Consider the following 14,525-nt stretch of genomic DNA (forward strand, 5'->3'; position numbering starts at 1 on the left):
ACCTACTGTCCACCACGTCCACTCGTTCTCTAACCGACCTCAAGGCCTGAGCCTAGTTTTCTATAAGGAAAAATGAATGAATCACAGAGAGGGCTACAGAGATCTCAAACACTCATTCTCACACCATAGGACTCTCAAAACTCATATGCTGCCAAGTGAGTGTGAGAGGAGGAAAATTAATGCATGTGGTTTGTGTGCGCGCACGAGTGGCCTATATAACAAAATACGCTCTGTCTGCCAGGGCAGTAATGAAAAGTAGAATGTGTATGTATGTGTGAGTGAGTGTGAATATTATTACAGTAACAGTGCAGACTGCTCTTCGGTGCGAATGATGCATTGCACAGCGAGCAGCAGCAGCTGTTTAAATAGAAAAAGACACAGAAATCGGGGGAGGGAGAAACTCTGGAATAAAAACCTCTTTCAGCCACGTGAAACATGGGCAGGATACAACAGCTACCGCAGCCTATAAGGCAAGGAATTGGGTATCTCTGACTCCATCATCAATCTAGTGCTAAAAGTAAAACAGGGCCAAAGAGTGAGAGAGACTTAAGCATGTAACTTGACTTTGGCTGTAGTTAATGGAAGATACAAACTTAAAGTGATGATTCAGTCAAGAACATTCTTCCAAATGTCTGCAAAGACCTGGGTAGTTTTCATTAGTTTTGCACTCAAGCTACAACGTTGATGTAGCTAACAAGCAGGTATAGTCGTAAAATAAGCATATAAATACAGGTTATCAGAATCAAAACCTCTAACAACCTCTATGAAGAAGTATATAACCAACATCATATTATACAATGTCCATGTGTGCTATTTCAGGAAAGTGTTGCTGTTGGCCCAATATTGATATAATTAAGGCCTGTGAGAAATATCATGCAGTTTTTTCAGAGGCATATTCACAATCTGGAAATTATTTGCAGGCCACACGAACACGCTCACACATGTGCCGTGGCAGGAACAAAGATGGCTGCCCATGTTCTAGCAGCATGAAAGTTTGATAACAGAGAATTTTTTTAATCATCTGCTTAATATGTGGTCACTGCTGCTTTGTTAGTATTCGTTGGTGGACACGCTTCCATTATTATTTTCTAGCACAGAACTTAAAAAATGAATGTGTTTAAACAGCATTTGGGAAAAACGACATTTTACACAACCCATCTCTTTCTTTATGATTAAAATATTGAGCTATATATTTATGTGCGTTTCCTACAGTGAGAATGAGCAGGAAGCTCAGTTTCAGATTCATTTTTGAGCCCAGGCCAAAAGGAACAGATGAACTACAGTAACCCTGCAGGCACAGGAAAACAACCCCCCGCCACCCCAAACACCCTCCTTCTCCCACTTCCTCCCTCCTGTAACACATGCTAAATTTCAGTGTTTTTTTTATTTTTTTTTTTCCTTCACTCACTTCAACCTCTACTCTCATTATGGGGGAATCCCCTGCAGGATGATCCCACTTAGAAAAAAGTGCTATTCACTGTATGTGCAGGGTAAAGTAGAACCATTACTACAGATGAATTTAGTAATCAAATTATCCCATAAGGGTGTAACAATTTAAGTGAAATTTAGAAAAAAAAATGAATGATCACAAGTGGCAGAGGATTTAGATACTTTGTTTACAAACACATACGTATGTATGTATGTATGTGTGTTTGTGTGTAAATTAAGTATTTAAAATGCTCTGTCGGTTTGAAAAGTTTTTCATTTGCAGGTGTTACACAGATACAGCATATGGACTGTTGCTCTTGGAGCACACAGAAAAACACAAACACCATGAACTCTATGGGGAATTGATGACAAAGCACGTCAGTGAAGCCTAAAGAATGTATTTAATGCATAAGACATCTGGACCAGACAGAGGCAAATTTCCAGAAAAATACCCTAATATGATAGTTCAGATTCATTTCCCTTTAATACAAAAGTACTTAATCACTCTAAACATGTCTAATATCAGAAGTGTGATTCTTTAGTTTTACAATGGAGCTACAAGTCTAATGCATCCAGAATCAATTGCCCCTGCTGCAAACACCATCAGATTTACACAAAACTATACAGAATGTGTTACTTTCAGAGGTTAATGGTGTTCACCTGGAATAGACTTTTGTAGTTTAACCCTTTACATATGTATTTATACACACACACACGTATGTATGTATGCATGTATGTATGTGTGATGAGGAGTTAAACAGGTTTTGCACCAAGCCATTCCTTTAACACAGCTTCTAAAGAAAACTCACTCTTTGACTCACTGGCCAAGTGTGCTATTGAATGAGGAAGTTTTCTAGCTGTACTGATGTAGTGAAGCTGTGACCAAGTCACACCTAGAGCAAATCAACTTGTGGTCTGGTACTTTCCAAGGACGCTTCCAATGTACAAAAAAGGCATAAAACTCAATGGCAAAAGTAGGTCATAGTATAGGGAGGTTCTCTTGAAAGAGGAGTGTGTATATGAGGCTGTGAGTGAGCAGGCATGTGACATGGTGGCTACATACCCTGTTCTCATCATAGATGATCTGAACGATGCTCCGATGCTTATGTTCCACAGGAGGCGGAGACACTGGCTTTTCTGGCTCCACTGGCTTTGCTGCTTCCTCCTCCAGTTGTTGCTGGGAGATGCACAAACACAAAAGGGTGATTCTTTTTGTTTATCGTTTTTATGAAAAATGTTGTACCGTTGGTACCAAAATAGTACCTAAATAAAACTTCCTGGATTTATCACCATTAGAATTAGCAACCTTGAATAAAACCTCAGAAGACATGATTTTTTGCAGGTGTTACACAGATACAGCATATGGACTGTTGCTCTTGGAGCACACAGAAAAACAGAAACACCATGCTTAAACTTTTTGACTTCATGGAAAAAAAAAATAAAAAAAAATAAATAAAATGTGCAATTACTTATCATTACTTGACAACAAAAATGTGTCTTCTGCATTTAACCCATCTGTGGCAGTACACACACACACACACAGAGTCGTGAGAGGACTCGAAGAATTGAAAGATGCAGTAGTAAAAGCAGCAGCGCCCGTCACAAAAGCAGGAAGGAAGTGGAATCCGAAAGTGGCCATGCAGGCAGCCAGGAGCTCATTAGGGCTAAGGTATATGTTTGGCCAAGTACAATGCAGAAGAGCAGGCCTTGGGTGAGGTGATTCATGGAAAGCTTGTAGTAAGGCCACATCAACAGAGTGAAGGCAAATGATGACTAGTTTTATTCACGAGCAAGAAGAGGAGGCATGGTGTGCAACAGCAGTGTCACAGGCAAAACAAGGCTAGTGGCTTCAATGGGAGAATCCAGAGAAGCGGAAGATTTCCTGGCAAGAGTTGTGGGTGATGGAGGCAAGTTGTATTAAGTTTTTGCTGGGAGCAACTTATGACATCCTTCCAACACCACAAAATCTTGGACAGTGGGTAGGTGAAGACCCTAGTTGTAGATTAGGTACAAGGGATGGCATGCTGAAGATTATTCTATCAGCTTGTAAGTTTAGTTTATCACAGAGTCGGTATACATGGAGACAATCAGGTACTAAGGGTTTTATCGTCTTTGTTGGACAGCAAATGGCTAGAGGTTAATGCATTGACCAGTTGTTGTAGTAATAAAATTGTTAGGTTTTTGCATGAGGGGGAATGTTTTCAAGAATGTGCGCAGGCTACAAATATTGGTTGATGGGGAGAAGCACAAGATTGGAAATTGCTGGTGGACGAAAGAAAAAAGCTGCAGAGTGCATTGTGTTACTGATGCCAGACATGGTACTCTAATTCGGAAATACATGGATAGTTTATTTCATAGAGTTAACAGTTCCATTTGAGGATTCAGTAGATGAAGCATTCGAAAGGAAGAAGCTGGTGTACGCAGACTTGACAGCTGAGGTGAGGGAACGTGGGTGGCAGGCACATGTCAGACAGGTGGAGATAGGTGTTATGGGATTTGTAGCCAAGTCGGCCACATAAGTGCTTGTGCAGTTCAGCATTAGGGGCTGGAAACTAAGGGCAGCTGCGAAGGCGTTATCAGAAACAGCTGAAAGGTCTAGTCAGTGGTTGTGGATAAGGAAAGCACAGATTACTTCAGGGAAATGCACTGTAGAGAAACTATTGTGACTGCTGGTGATATAGCATGTAAAGTTCACATGCAACTGGTGGCACTGGACATGCATTAACGGTGCCAGTGGGGTTAGGTAAACCTTACTCCAGGGAGGCCAGTGTGGATTTACGGTAGTTGATGGTAAAGGGCAAGGTAGGACTGTAAAGCTAGCTTAGAGTGGGGTGGGTCTGGGATGCCAGACTTCTCTGTTGAGCCTTCTGGAGGTGTTGTGGGTTTAATTCAGCGAAACACCAACGAGAGGAGGTGCCTACCCGATGACCCCTGTGAAGAGCTAGTGATACAGTGGATGGTTTAGGAGGTACTCATGGGCTGGGATCAATGAGTAATTATAGTTGTTAAGGATAGCTGGTTGCTGATCGGATCATAAAAAGCCACAGCAACCTTAGTGGGTAAATGTTGCTAGATGTTGCTGAACAGATTATATACGGCCAACAATACAGCAACCTTAGCGTTGAAGTATAGGAACATTTTGTGGCTGCAGGTAGGAAGAGAGTGTGGTGGGCCCTATGTGTAGCTCTAATGGATTGGCATAGGATATTTTGCATCTAATCCTGTGTGATTAAATTATTAAAATGGGAATTCTAGACAAAGAGAAGAATAGTATATCGGTCAGTCCTACAGCTTACTAGCATTATGAAAGTCTTTATCGAGTTTGTATATCAAAGCTTTTGGCAAAATATGCTCTGGTGTCCTGTTTAATCTAAACTAGTTTAATTTTGGTGCTTTGGCGATTTTCCGATTTTCCTTCTTGTACTCACTGCTTGAGTGCTCTTCAGTATGAGAAGAAATCTCACACAGACTTGATCAGCTTGTGTGTGTTCATATTTGGATAAGGAAAGCTGTTCTAGTCTAAGCAGGAATCCGTGTTGAAGCATGCATCAGAGAGATAAAATGCATGTGGTAGAGAGAGGAAAACAGCGAGAAAGATCCAGGGAAAACCTACATGACAAACATAGGGAGGGAAAGAAAGGGTGGGGGGGGACAACCACACAACACCCTCTTTTCCAGCCAAACCCTGGATTGACATTCCAAGCCTAATGAGGGCAGAATTCCAAAGCAAGATAGCAGCAATAAAAAAAAGGATTGTGTGCGAGAGAGAAAATGTTTTAGGAGTAAGTATTTTTCATGATAGGATATCAAACGCATTCAACCAACAAACCACCATCCCTATGATTACACCTTCACACATTACACATTTTTTTCCCTTTAAGTATAACTGCAATGGGAAAATACATTCCAAACAAAATAAGTATTATGTGGTGTTTACCTCATTCATGACAACGTAAGAGATTCAGTATTAACTTTGCCCTCATACAATACTGGAGTAACTGGCAGAGACCGGGAGGCGCGATAAGCTTCTTCTGAGAGAACTACATTGCCCACAACTATAAGTGCTAAAAGTAATCTCTTCAAGGGAGGTCACCCAGCATGGTGCTCTGGGGTTGGGTAGGGACAGTAAAGCCGCTCTGGGATGAACCCTCATTGGTGCCAGGTGTCCTCAAACACCTCCAAATAATGCTGGATGATTAATCACATTCATATCCAAATTGCAATAAGTGCAATACTGCAAGTGCTGTTATTTTAATTATATGTTGCATTATTTGGCATTGCTTTAAAAAAAAACGTTAAAATTAAGGCAACTCTAATCTAAAAACATTATGCTCTGGAACCCTACATTCATCATTCTACCAGCCTAAATGTGCATAGCTTTTTAAGGTGGGGAAAAAAAAACTATAATATTTCCTTACAGGATTAATTACAATTTAAATTAAAAAAAAATGATACATCTTTCACAAAATCTCCGGAATATTGAGTCCGGAGATGTCCTAGAATGGTTGTTCACACATATAGTGCACAGCAGGAGAGGAGTCCCTCTCTCTCACACACAAACAGACAAACACATTCTGATGTTCCCCAAAGGTTTTACTAGAGCGCAAGAAGCATAAAGTCCAGGTAATGTCCAGGACAAATGTGGCCACATATAGCTCCACTGAGTAAACTGCGGATTATTTCTGGATTACAATACATATGTAAAGGGGGCTTTACAGTTACAGGGGCTTTATATTTTACCCGCAGCATTCAGATCTACAGCCAAGCCAAAGGCTTAAATAGGAGCACAGGCTGATTACCTGTTTCTTCTTGAGCTTGAAGATCTGCTGCTCAACCTTTGCAATCTCTCTGTCCACCCGGTCCATGCTCTGGATCAGTTCCTCCTTAGAAAGCTTGGAAGGAGATGTGTCCTGTTCCTCTCCCAAGGGCTGCAAGCCTCCTGGGGACGAAGCTTCAACTTTCATACCAAACTGGGTCTCCTGGAGAAAGGTTGAAATATAGAGTAACTTTCTCATGTAGTTTAATCCTAGCTTTATTTGTAGTCATGGGTCACTTTTTTTGGTTGCAGCACAAAAGCTGGATACTGGAAATGCACAACAAAGTATGTAAATAATTTTATTATAATAAACTATGACTATGCAATGTGTATCACCTTCTTGACCTCTCCGGCGGTTCTCAGGCCATCTTGCACAGTGTGGGGTAGTGGCAGGACAATGCCAGCAGGTGGGGGGCGGGGCATGTGGGGATCAGGCGTGCCCTCAACACGGGGCCGTTTGGCCTCCACTGCCTCATGTTCAGGCTGGGATGGCAGTGTGTGAAACTGCTGCTCATAGCCATGTCTGCGCTCCGGAGGCCTTCAGAGAACATGGAGTGTTAGTCTATGAAAAACACTGTTCATTCATGGTAGTGCAAGGTTGAGTGTGTGCGTGTGTACCCGCAATACCTCTCAGTCCCAGGGTGGAATTCTGATAGCAGTGAGGGCCTGCGACGTTGCTGCTGGTCCTGAAGGTGAGTATTGCGGTATTCTGAAACGGTTAACTCCTATCACCACACCCACACACAGGGGAAAAAAAAGGCAACGATCACAATCAGAAAGAAAGCAGACTATATTCAAAACCAAAACATAAGGGCCCTACTGGATAAGGGCCTGAATGAGTGCTAAAGGAATGAGAGCACTCTAGACCTAGGGAGTCAAAAAAATAATTATACAATTCATTCAGCTCTGCAGTAAGTTGGCAATGGAAAATCAAATTTAAGTAATAATCTACCTTTCATTATTCTTAAGTCAGTTTATTGCAGTTAATGGGTGAACCAATACAATTTTTTGTTGGCAAAAAAATATTGGAATTTCTCAAGGAAAAACATTGCACAATCACAGAACAGTGAATTGTTTAATCAGTATTTATGTTACTCTTTTATAAATACACTATTTTTATACTTTTACATATACTACTTTATACTAATGATACTGTTTTATAAGCGCACACGCATAAATTACAGTATTATGCAGTAGGCAAATGTGCATGAGAGAGAGAGAGAGACACACAGACACACACACAAGCAACAACAACCTCTCACCGAAGGTCAATGAAGTTCACTTTGAAACCCTGAGGCAGTGTGTATATCAGCCAAGCACGCACACTACACCCGACTACAACTACACACACACACACCTGCTTTAGACAATAGTGACTCTCTGAAACACAGATCATAAATGAGCCATCTCAAACACACACACAAACCTCCTTACTGCTACTATTATGAACAGTAATCACAATCTTCAATGTATCCATTACAACAAGTTTAGCAGCTATTATTCAAGAACTAGCTGTATGAAAAAACAATGAAGCAAAACAAGACAGAATGAGGCAGCTACATCAAGGTGAAAATAAAGTAAACCCATACCAAGGGTTTCCCCATTAATGCCTAAAAATGTTAATCATTACACCCAACTTGTTCATCCATAATACATACAGTAAATTATTAATAGTAGCAGCAATAAACAATACTACGTCCAATTAGCTTGCATTAACGGTAGGCCTCGGTTTAACTTGTTATTCAGTGTTTATCTAATGCATTAACCACAAAGAGTTCAGCTGATGCATATGGGCATCAGGTTATAAAAGTATCACATGTGAATTACATACATTTTATATAATACTAATATGCACATTCAGAAGCTACAGGATTGAGACATTAAAAACTGTGACACAACATACAGCCCCTCGGCGTAAGAGATATTTTTCACAGTTAAAAAGAAGTCCTCTTCCACTTCCCTGTCATCATGCAGAGGGGGGAGAAAGAAAGAGAAGAGAGGAGAAAAAATAAATAAATAAATAAATAAAAATCAGACCACAAAGTATTGAAACGATGGCTGTCCACTAGCCCTGCCTTCCTGTGGAAGTACCGTTCTCAGAACGCTGTAATCAAATTTAGCAAATAAACTGCAAACGACCTTCATGGCAAGCGTTCAAGTTGCTAAGCCTGTTGATCTGACCTGTCTCATATGACCTGTCTTGGTGTCTGTGAGGGTTCAAGTAAGATACTCTGAAAATCCCTAACAGAACCTATTTATTTGTTTAGTTTATGCTTATTTATACATGTTAAAAAAAAATTACAAAGGCCAAAGTCTCTCTCTTTCTCTCAGTAAAGTAAAACATAGCTTACTATGAAAACTGTTGGCTACACCCACACATCAGCTTATCTCAATAAAATTATACTTCCAAACTTAAAAATATGGCAATACTGTTTTGCTGTCTGCCCATTTATTAATAAAAAAATTACACCTTGTATTGTTAAATCAAATTTAACTATTAAAAATAAAGACAGGTTAGCTATAACCCATTTTTCCTCCACTTTCATAATCAAAAATCAAGGTTTCAGAGTTCATGTCAGTATCTTGGTGACTTATTAAAGACTCTTGACCTAGACACAATTTCACAATGCCCAGAAGCAGTCACTGCCTTTCCCAAATAAAAAGATCATCAACAGTGAGGGCATGCTAGATCTGACCTTAAAACATGGCCAGTATTACATCACTGCTTCCTAGACTCTTTAGTATCTTTGTAGGAGGTAAGAGCAGTGCAGGACCAATTCGAAAGGACCTGATTTAAACCTACATATTCTTTCTTGTATCAGTGAATCATTTTTAAAACTTAATGGACAGCAACGCTAAACTACTAATGTGCTTCATACAGATTTGGCACACCACTCAAAATATGCATTTGGTACATAGGTATGTCCCTAGTAGTTACTAGTAATGGAAGACTGGAAGACTGCCGGGTACATCCATGGCTAAACAGCCCTTGAGCAAGTCACTGAATCCACAACTACTCCCTAGTCCACTAGCGTGCGTGTGTGCGTGTGTGTGTGTGTGTGTGTGTGTGTGTTCACTGCCACAGATGGGTTAAATGAAGAAGGCACATTTTGTTGTACAGTGACATAATTGCATATCATCTTCACATTTTTCATTTCTTGAATGTTTGCAGCTAACAACAATCACAGGTACAGCACTTGTTTATTTTTTAGTATTGATATGATGGCCATTTCTTGTTTCTCCTCAGAAACTCTTCTGACTGGCTGATCGCCATAGTTGTCGCATTTTCATAAACACTCACTGGGTTTAATCATACCTCACAGTTGGGTTAAAACGGAATGCTGTAAAATGAGTTAACCATTTGTCAACTTTTGTGTAGCTGAGACAAGGTCAGTAATCTAAGCAAAATGGAATGAGCGGCATGATATAAGCTTCAGCCCTATTACTCCAAAACTCTTTACAAACAATGCTTCAAAATCACCCCTTAAAACCTTTCACAACACGCACAAACAAGGAGTAAACATGAGAGAGAGAGAGAGAGTTTAACAAGGTTCTGTTGGAGTCCATTTCTGTAGCCTCGAGAATTACATAGCAGGAATAACTAAACTGATTTAGAGTATTAAAGCACTGATGTTCCTGGCTTCCTTTCATCTAACAAACAGGGAGACAGGACAAAAAAATGCAGAAAAAAAAGAGATGACAAGCATATCAGGGGATATTAAATGACAGACAATTGTGCATTTGAAACAGACCATTTACTCCTGCTCTTTTACTTTATTTCTCAATTTAAATGCACTTCCTAACAATAAAAACACTCTAAACAAAAAAGCAGAATATGGAAAATTACCAGAGAACACATTTGTCAAAGACAGTCATCACTTACGATTTAAATAATAACGATTAGGGTTAGTAGCTCTTGTATAACATATTTAATGGCATCGGCATTTTTGTGAAACAAAAATCAGCTCTTCACCTTCTCAAAGGCACAGGTTTTTTGTCCACATCTGATAGTAGAGTATTATTCCTCAGGAGCATAGATTTAAAGGTAATAATTTTTGCATTACAACAACCGAAAATAAAAACTGACGCATTTTCCTCATTGGGAAACTATAAAAAAATAAAATAAAATAGGGATCTTCCTATAATTCTGGACTTTATTCCCTCTAATTCAATAACAAACATTTACTGAAAAACAATCCATATTTAAAATGCAGCTCTTTTTGAATCTGGCAAGATGAGAATTCATGGGCGTTCCTCATCATTGCCCACTGCTGCAACAATAAGGATTGCTCAGTGTACGGTCCTCCAAAGCAATGCCATTTTTATTGTTTCTGGGAATAGAATGGACAGTTTAAAATGTTTTTCTTTTATAAGCATACTGAGGAACAAAAAATGCACACAATTTCTTTATTCAGATACACTCATATGAGAAGTAAAACTCATGAAAATAGGTTTTATTTATTAACTTATCATTAGCTTATCAGAATCCGTTCATTCTTTATATATTTATGTACTTTTAAGTCTTCATTTTATAATCAAATCTTTTTCAGGATACAGCATTAGTTTGTTTCAATCCTTTATTTCAAAAAGAAAGTGTTTTGTGTGGGGTTTACGAACCTTTACCTCTGGTAGGCATTGAGGAATTGTAGTTTTGCTTATGCAGTACTGTTTAGGAGCATATGCTCAGACTGGTGCTTGATATAGATAATTTAAAGACAGTATCAACAGCCCAAAAAAGTAAATAAATAAATTTATAAAAAAATTATTTTAATTGATTACAAGATAAAGGCAGGGCGGCACGGTGGCGCAGCAGGTAGTGTCGCAGTCACACAACTCCAGGGGCCTGGAGGTTGTGGGTTCGATTCCCGCTCCGGGTGACTGTCTGTGAGGAGTTGGTGTGTTCTCCCCGTGGCCGCGTGGGTTTCCTCCGGGTGCTCCGGTTTCCTCCCACAGTCCAAAAACACACGTTGCAGGTGGATTGGCGACTTGAAAGTGTCCGTAGGTGTGAGTGTGTGAGTGAATGTGTGTGTGTCTGTGTTGCCCTGTGAAGGACTGGCGTCCCCTCCAGGGTGTATTCCCGCCTTGCGCCCGATGATTCCAGGTAGGCTCTGGACACCCCGCGACCCTAAATTGGATAAGCGGTTACAGATAATGGATGGAAGATAAAGGCAGAGGTGCTTTTCTTTAAAGTGATTGCATTAGGCCTATACATATTTTGACAAAAAGTGTGCCTTGTAATATTCTTCTGTTATTTTTTTTACCTGTTGAACACATTTTCATTTTGAAAAGCACAAATAGTTGATTGTCTGAAAACAGAATAGGTTTTTCCTTTTTTTCATTAACGGAACACTACGCAATATTTTTACCTGGAAATAACAACTTCAAAATCATCGTGATGCTTCACTGAACTGTAAAAGGGAGAATAGAGCCTCTGTCATTGCTTCTATGGGCTCAGCACTGCAGAATCTGCATTATGTAACTTTTAAAGGAGAGTAGGAAGCTTTCTATTGTTCAGCATTTTATTTTAAGTTTACATCCTGCCTTAAATTCAGCCAGAGTTACATTATTATGATAAGAAATTAGAAGCTTACTTTAAATAAACTAACAAATAATAATAAAAATCTTTGCTTTGGGTGATGACGATGATGAGGATATCAGGGACCTTGGATTTTGTTGTACACTGAAGCTGTGGTACAGTAATTCTTCAACTACTTTTGTTTCATTTTTATGTTTCTGCTTATCAGGTTTGCCTTGTAATCTGAAGAATATTACTTTTCTACACATCACTGTTGATTACTGGCAGGGCTCACCTGTGGATTGCGTACAGGGCTGAAGGTGTACTGGACTGAGTGGGGTGGGTAGCGGCTCTGCTCGCTGCTGAAGCTCCCCTGACTCTGGGGAAAGCCCGAGCTGGACATGCTGCTGCTGCTGGAGGCTGAAGGCCTGGAGCCTGAGGCACGCTTATGGACTGAACGCTAGCATAGCGCCACTGGTAACGAACCTGAGGAGAGACAGATGAGCAGAGAGATATTAGCACACTCACATTAACCAGTAGGCTCTTATCTTACATAACACACCCATTTTTCCATGCAGGTTTTGAGAGGTTCATGATTCACAATGAAGAAATGCTGCTGTCGATGGGTATGTTATTCTGTTCTCTTGTACTGCCAAAATATCATTCGCAACACATTGGAACACCATAACATTTTGTAATATCTATGTTTGAAAGAACGTGGTTTCCATTGAGATCATTTTTATAATATTAAATTATTATCACTTCTCTGCAATTTTAAGAGAGGTATAACAGATTAAAACCGTCTTCGTAAAACATTAACTGAGGATTCAGCAGCTAAATTAGAGCAATATTATGTTTATTAAAGTCTAAAATCATCTTTTACATGTATATACTTGCAAAATATGTTTATTACATGCACGGAAGAAAAGTACTGAAACCTCAGCGAACACGATTCGGACTCATGCAGAGGTTTCTCAATCATATTACGCCATTTCTGACTGCATGCTCAAATCAAGAAACTGTCTTTGTGCTGTTATGACAAAGCTAAATGTGGCCTTGGATTTTGCAGATTCAGCAAGAGGCTCTGAACATGGTCTTTTCCAGGCAGTTTCCAAAACAACAAACCAAGATGCAGTATTCTCTTACACTATAATCTACGCCTCCAAATCCTTTCATCCATTTGTCCATACATGCCTTCTAGACTAGTCAAATTCATCTTATAGGCAGCCTTCTATTTACTCCTGCACTTTACCTCAAACTCCATTACCAAATCATTCATATCCTGCCTAACAGAGGAAGGCTGTGAGACTGAAATACAAGCTACAGCGCCTAACTCATATTCTGAGACTGAATGAGAGAACTTGTGAGCAGGTTACTGAAGGAGGGAAAGAGAGAAAGAAAATGTGAGAAAGTGAAAGAGAAGTGTGAAGAGAAACACATGAAAGGAACAGAGGTGGTGGTGTGGGGTGTCTCTCCTCCATCCTGCAAAAACTGAGGATTTGTCAAAAACATCTGCTGCACTGATGTCATTTAGACGCCACTGCAGGGAGGAATTACAAAAATGGCGTCTGTTTTTTCCCCCCTCTTCGGTCGCAAAATTTGGACATGATTTCACAGCCAATAAAAATGCCATGGCACTTGACACTCTCCACAAATCTGAACAGCACATTTTACTGTAATGTGGACTAGGGTCATGTATGAAAAGTTGGTGCTTTTAAAAAATTACCACCCAAAAATTTTAACACCACAGAGGATGTGTGAAACATTTGGTGTCATTCATTAACAACGTAATCAGTTCTATCCGTCGGTGGGGTAAAGTTATTCCAAAATTTCACCTAGTGAAAAGGCTAATAAGCATCTTTTACTGAATGGTAGCAGTGCCAAAAGTCTCTCTCTAGTGGGCATATGCCGTTTAATTTAACATCAATAAAGAAAATGTATCACTATATGCTTTTCTCTTAGTGTAATGTGAATTCCACTTATTAAAAACCACTAATTGACTGTGTCTTTTGTTGCAAAGAGAAGCCGGGTTAACTGGATTTAGTGCAGTGCAATGCAATATGACACAAAATAAAATAAATTGTTTACTACTTGAAAGAAAATTAATTAGTTGATGCATTGCTGTTTTATTCCTTTTACTGCACAAGTGCACATAAATAACATTTCTCCAACCTCAGTACGATTAGTCAGATTTCAATATTTCTGAATTTTTGCGTACTTGTGCATTGATATTGATGGGTATAAACACATAATACGTTGCATAAGTGCACTGGCCCACAGTTCCTATATCAGTGCTTCATGTTTTCCCATTTTATTGTTGTCTTTTATTGTTTTAATGTGTCTCATTACTAGTGATTAGCAAACAATAGAAAAACTTAACATCACCAAACCCTAGCCTTTCACACTCTCACTTGAAAATCCAAGAATGCTGGCTACAACCTGATCAGAAACTTCATGTCTGATTTAGAACCATCTCCAACCCAAGTGGAAATGTTTGCTGAAATCTATGTCCACATCATAAGTGAACCCTGATGAAATTCATGTTTGTTATTCCAGTTTTTTTTTCTGCTTATCTATTAATGACTCTACTGACGCCACATCTACTGAATCTAGCAAGCACAGTAAGCAAAACAGGTCCCAGATCAGTACAAAAGGGCAAGGAGCGTGTCCAATGTCTGCTGGGCACAGAATCAGTAAATGTCCTCTAGCACCTGTGGGCCTCTTACAGAATTTCAGCTCATGCACAGCTCCAAACGCGACAGCTAA

General features: G+C 39.6%; 1 protein-coding gene across 6 annotated transcripts in view; it reads right to left on the bottom strand.

The window, feature by feature from the left end:
• The window catches only part of ncor1 (nuclear receptor corepressor 1), an 83,707-nt gene that overhangs the window by 63,347 nt on the left and 5,835 nt on the right, over positions 1 to 14,525 (bottom strand). For all 6 annotated transcript variants that reach the window (XM_066651974.1, XM_066651989.1, XM_066651982.1 and 3 more), the window contains exons 2-6: positions 12,055 to 12,245; positions 6,872 to 6,969; positions 6,581 to 6,782; positions 6,228 to 6,407; positions 2,492 to 2,605 (exon numbers count right to left, since the gene is read on the bottom strand). In XM_066651974.1, the coding sequence (XP_066508071.1) occupies positions 2,492 to 2,605; positions 6,228 to 6,407; positions 6,581 to 6,782; positions 6,872 to 6,969; positions 12,055 to 12,162 (702 nt within the window). In that variant the 5' untranslated portion in view covers positions 12,163 to 12,245. The remainder of the gene's footprint in view (positions 1 to 2,491; positions 2,606 to 6,227; positions 6,408 to 6,580; positions 6,783 to 6,871; positions 6,970 to 12,054; positions 12,246 to 14,525) is intronic.

The sequence above is a fragment of the Hoplias malabaricus genome, chromosome 2, assembly GCF_029633855.1.
Source record: "Hoplias malabaricus isolate fHopMal1 chromosome 2, fHopMal1.hap1, whole genome shotgun sequence".
Taxonomy (NCBI): Eukaryota; Metazoa; Chordata; class Actinopteri; order Characiformes; family Erythrinidae; genus Hoplias; species Hoplias malabaricus.